General features: G+C 43.0%; 1 protein-coding gene across 2 annotated transcripts in view; it reads left to right on the forward strand.

Annotated features, from left to right (window-relative positions):
- LOC143289201 (uncharacterized) overlaps positions 1-6,000 on the forward strand; it is a 35,133-nt gene that overhangs the window by 20,881 nt on the left and 8,252 nt on the right. For both annotated transcript variants that reach the window (XM_076598140.1, XM_076598141.1), the window contains exons 11-15: positions 367-510; positions 1,510-1,656; positions 1,996-2,127; positions 3,246-3,374; positions 5,345-5,470. In XM_076598140.1, the coding sequence (XP_076454255.1) occupies positions 367-510; positions 1,510-1,656; positions 1,996-2,127; positions 3,246-3,374; positions 5,345-5,470 (678 nt within the window). The remainder of the gene's footprint in view (positions 1-366; positions 511-1,509; positions 1,657-1,995; positions 2,128-3,245; positions 3,375-5,344; positions 5,471-6,000) is intronic.

Here is a 6,000-nt window from a genome sequence, read left to right on the forward strand (position 1 = left end):
ACCCGTCAAATAACAGACCAGTATCATTTTTTTTCTCACTTCTGTCAAAACCATTAGAAGAACATATTAGAAAATATTTTCCGATTTGATCAAATGTAAACTGATTCATCCTCAAAAATCTTGTTTATGAAAAATCATTACTGCTACACTGCGATGACCACAGATGATCGTTAAATGGCTTTTAAACAGAAATAATAATGAACTACAGGAGTAGATTTTGTGGATTTATCAAAAGCCTTTGATGGCATTAATCATTCTCCCTCATTGAATAAAATTCATTCATTCATTCATTTATTCATTCATTCATTCATTTGTTATATGTTTCTGTATCTTTATCTATCTATCTATCTATCTATCTATATGCAGTGCCCTGTGTCAACCGGATACCCGAGGACGACTGTCACCACTTCACAGTCAATGGAACGTGTCAAAGCAACCCTGATCTGATGCGCTCACAATGTAGAAAGTCCTGTTCCTTTTGCATTGTCAACGAAACCTACACCCACATTGGTATGTTGGGAATAAGTGTGGGACACAATGTGTTCAGATACTCAGATAGTGTGTGTGTGTGTGTGTGTGTGTGTGTGTGTGTGTGTGTGTGTGTGTGTGTGTGTGTGTCTATGATGCATTTCAGTGACACTTTCTTCATCTGATGTACGTAGTGTAAAGGCGAATTTGATGGACCATAAAAGTCAGCTTGTTTGCAGTCCTTAAAGCCCCAGTAAGATGTAGTTTGATGTCTTGCCTCCGGAACTGAGTTTTGCAGCAGGAAACGGATCACGACAGTTACGTGGTGGATCACATTCCTGAACTTTCTGATATTTTGTGTTGCCCTCATGTGAACTGTTGAAGCAGTTGTGCTTTGCTTTCAGTTATGTGTGTTGGTCTGTCGATATAACTGTTCTAAGCTATGCATGGAGTGATTCTGATGCCACTTTGGTTTAAGTTAAAAATTATCTACAGTGAAACCATCCAAAATAATTGTTTTATAGATTAAATGTGTGTATGTGTGTTCATGTGGTTGTGCGTGTGTGTGTGTGTGTGTGTGTGTGTGTGTGTGTGTGTGTTCGAATCGCGCTCTCGCCCTTTCTCCCACGTTTGACTGGAAAATCGATCTGAGCGTCCAGTCTTCCGGATCAGACGATAAACCGAGGTCCCGTGTGCAGCACGCACTTGGCGCACTGAAAACAAAACAAAACAAAACAAAAAAACGAAACAAAAACAAACAAACAAACAAAACAAAAAAACCCCCCCAAAAACCCCCATGGTAACGAGAGTGTTGTCCTCTGGCAAAATTATGCAAAAAGAATTCCACTCTGATAGGTACACAAATATATAAGCATGCACTCAAGGCCTGACAAGCACGTTGGGTTATACTGCTGTAAGGAATCTGTCTAGCAGATGTGATGTAGCGTGTATGGATTTGTCCAAACGCAGTGACGCCTCTTTGAGAAACTGAAACTGTGTGTGTGTGTGTGTGTGTGTGTGTGTGTGTGTTTGGTGTTACAGATGAATGCAGCGATAAGCTGGCCACCTGTGCTAGCTTGGCAGAGCAGGGTCACTGTGACCGATACCCAGAGAAAATGCTGGCCAACTGTAAACAGTCGTGCAAGTTCTGCTTGAGTGACATCGGCGTCAAGCCCACAACTCCGCCAGGTATGGACACGTTCACACTTTCTTCGTCGCCTGGTTTCATCTGATCAAATAATTATAAACATGTAAATTGCTGCCTATTATGTGGATCGAGATAAATACCATTTCTTAGAAACTGCAGGTAAAAGATGTATGCATTTATAGCACCATGTCCATTTGCTTGTTTGTGTGTATGTGAGTTCTTTTTTTTTTTTTTTTAAATAATTTTAGATACCCCCTATATTCTACACGTGGCTGTTAAGACTTTGAATCAACCATTCATACAAGCTGTAGACTTTGATGTGTGTGTGTCATCTAGGGACCTGTGTGGACATCTGATGTTTCTGTGTGTGTGTCATCTAGGGACCTGTGTGGACTTTGACACGGTGTGTCAGTACTGGAAGGCCAACGGCAGATGTGTGAGAAACTACGCCGTCATGGGCATGAAGTGTCGACAGGCCTGTGGAACTTGCGGCGTCAACATCACAATTCCAGGTGAGAGCAACGAGAACACAGCGCGTGATAACGGGATTTTATTCATTTATCTGCGTATTCACTGTAATCAGTAAGCAAGATGTTTTTAGTGTGTGTACAGGCGTGTGTGAATGTGAGCCACATATACACATATACCCACGCACGAACTCTCTGTAGTCTTGTATGTTAAGCACGATGGAAAACAAATAGGTAATATAAACAAAGGCGTTATGGGTGAGAAGAAAACAACAGCAGAAGCCGTATGTAAAATACAGAAGAGAAAGAGAAGGCACAATATGAACAGAAATGCAAAGGTAAAGGAAAGAGATGGCACAACATGAACATAAATGCAAAGGTAAAGGAAAGAGAAGGCACAATATGAACAGAAATGCAAAGGCAACGGAAAGAGAAAGCACAACATGAAACAGAAATGGAAAGGTAACGGAAAGAGAAGGCACAACATGAACAGAAATGCAAAGGTAAAAGAAAGAAGGCACAATATGAACAGAAATGCAAAGGTAACGGAAAGAGAAAGCACAACATGAAACAGAAATGGAAAGGTAACGGAAAGAGAAGGCACAACATGAACAGAAATGCAAAGGTAAAGGAAAGAGAAGGCACAATATGAACAGAAATGCAAAGGTAACGGAAAGAGAAGGCACAACATGAACAGAAATGCAAAGGTAAAGGAAAGAGAAGGCACAACATGAACAGAAATGCAAATGTAAAGGAAAGAGAAGGCACAACATGAACAGAAATGCAAAGACAAGATAGAGGTATGATGAGTATCAGTATCAGTAGCTCAAGGAGGCGTCACTGCGTTCGGTCAAATCCATATACGCTGCACCACATCTACCAAGCAGATGCCTGACCAGCAGCGTAAGCCAACGCGCTTAGTGAACATGAATGTAAAGGTAAAGGAAAGAGAATGCACGTAAATGAACGTAAATGTAAAGGTAAAAGCATTGACCCAAAACCAAGGGAAGGAGCAGACTCGGACACCGTGCGTATGTGCGTGCGTGCGTGCGTGCGTGCGTGCGTGTGTGTGTGTGTGTGTGTGTGTGTGTGTGTGTGTGTGTGTGTGTGTGTGTGTGTATGTGTGTGTGTGTGTGTGTGTGTGTGTGTGTGTCTGTGTGCAGAGGGCTGTGAGGACACACACCAGAGCTGTCAGGGCTGGGCCTTCAGCGGGGAGTGTGAGAGTAACCCCGGTTACATGAAGTCAGCCTGCAGACTGTCCTGCAATGTTTGCCAAGGACTGACCACACCAGGTAGGGTACTGACCACACCAGGTAGGACTGACCACACCAGGTAGGGTACTGACCACACCAGGTAGGACTGACCACACCAGGTAGGACTGACCACACCAGGTAGGGGACTGACCACACCAGGTAGGACTGACCACACCAGGTAGGACTGACCACACCAGGTAGGACCACACCAGGTAGGGTACTGACCACACCAGGTAGGACTGACCACACCAGGTAGGGTAGGGCTGACCCCCACCAGGTTAGGACTGACATTACCAGGTAGGGTAGGACTGACCACACCAGGTAGGGACTGACCACACCAGGTAGGGTACTGACCACACCAGGTAGGACTGACCACACCAGGTAGGACTGACCACACCAGGTAGGGTAGGGTACGACTGACCACACCAGATAGGTTAGGACTGACCATACCAGGTTGGACTGACCACACCAGGTAGGACTGACCATACCAGGTAGGGTAGGACTGACCACACCAGGTAGGACTGACATTACCAGGTAGGGTAGGACTGACCACACCAGGTTGGACTGACTATACCAGGTAGGGTAGGACTGACCATACCAGGTAGGGTAGGACTGACCACACCAGGTTGGACTGACTATATCAGGTAGGGTAGGACTGACCATACCATTTAGGGTAGGACTGACCACACCAGGTTGGACTGACCACACAACAGAAGCATTTTGGATGGTGTAGTCACGTGCGTCAAAACGAAGGTTGCATCAATGTATCAAACAACAATTGCAAGATAAATATTTACGAAATCGTTGGAGCACAGCAGTAAATGTTTAGCTTTGAAAAATGCATGTTTTTTTTATTTATTTTTTAAATTTTTTTTAGAGACATATATATCCAGCTACCAGATATCTGTGTCACAAATATGACTAATTGTTTCTGGTAAGCATCATCATATTTGTGAGAACTGCGCATTTCCTTTTACTAAGCTCTGGGCGTGGTAGAATGATTCATGTATAAATGGAATGTCCAAAATATCATGGTCTTCGAAATATTCAACATTTAAACAGCAGACCAATGAAAAGCCAAATGTAGTTTTAATGTCTGCAGTCTGTTCAGAGAATGGAGGGAATGGAGGGAGGTATATCTAACCGAGGATACAAATGATCAACATCGAAAAGATTGTCTTGTGGCGTACTTAACTTTACCACATAATCCATGTGCAATAAATAAAGTAAAACACATCATGTATGTCACCTGTGAACACGTCATTTATGTCACCTGTGAACACATCATGTATGTCACCTGTAAAAACATCATGTATGTCACCTGTGAACACGTCATGTATGTCACCTGTGAGCACGTCATGTATGTCACCTGTGAACACGTCATGTATGTCACCTGTGAACACATGTATGTCACCTGTAAAACACATCATGTATGTCACCTGTGAACACATCATGTATGTCATCTGCGAACACATGTATGTCACCTGTAAAACACATCATTTATGTCACCTGTAAAACACATCATTTATGTTACCTGTGAACACATCATGTATGTCACATGTGAACACATCATGTATTTCATCTGCGAACACATGTACGTCACCTGTAGAACACATGTATGTCACCTGTGAACACATCATGTATGTCACCTGTGAACACATGTATGCCACCTGTAAAACACATCATTTATGTCACCTGTGAACACATCATGTATGTCACCTGTAAAACACATGTATGTCACCTGTGAACACATGTATATCACCTGTAAATCTATCTATCTATCCATCTATCCATCTATCACTCAAGATATATAGATGAGTGTGTGTGTGTGTGTGTGTGTGTGTGTGTGTGTGTGTGTGTGTGTGTGTGTGTGTGCGTGCGTGCGTGCGTGCGTGTGTTTGCATGTGTGTCTGCTGTTTCTTCAATTATTTATTCGATGCGTTGTGTGTGTGTGTGTGTGTGTGTGTGTGTGTGTGTGTGTGTGTGTGTGTGTGTGTGTGTATCTGCAGACATATGTGTTGATAACAATTTCAAGTGCGAGGAGTGGGAACAAATGGGCGAATGTAACAACAACCCCAGTTACATGAAGTACAACTGCAGGAAATCATGCGGTACTTGTGACGTCAAAATTCCAGGTAAGGATACACACGCGCGCACACACACACACACACACACACACACACACACACACACACACACACACACACACACACACACACACACGATTCTGTATATTAGTTATCACTCGATCGGTCTGTCTTTCCCTTCCCTGTCTGTGCACGGACATGTGTGTGTGTGTGTGTGTGTGTGTGTGTGTGTGTGTGTGTGTGTGTGTGTTGAACCAAAGACTTGCATGTGTGAAATAATGAGGTTATTGAATCTCACACCAACCATACACCTCGAGTACATAGTGATACCCATATTGAAACATTTCATGTAAACACAGTCCACATGGATATCTTTACAAATCACACACCTCGAGTACTAAATGATACCCATATTGAAACATTTCATGTAAAGACAGTCCACATGGCTATCTTTACAAATCACTCACCTCGAGTACATAGTGATACCCATATTGAAACATTTAATGTGAACACAGGCCATATGGCTATCTTTACAAAACGTACACCCCCGTATGGATTTAAACAATCTGAGGTAAGCT

The sequence above is a fragment of the Babylonia areolata genome, chromosome 13, assembly GCF_041734735.1.
Source record: "Babylonia areolata isolate BAREFJ2019XMU chromosome 13, ASM4173473v1, whole genome shotgun sequence".
Taxonomy (NCBI): Eukaryota; Metazoa; Mollusca; class Gastropoda; order Neogastropoda; family Buccinidae; genus Babylonia; species Babylonia areolata.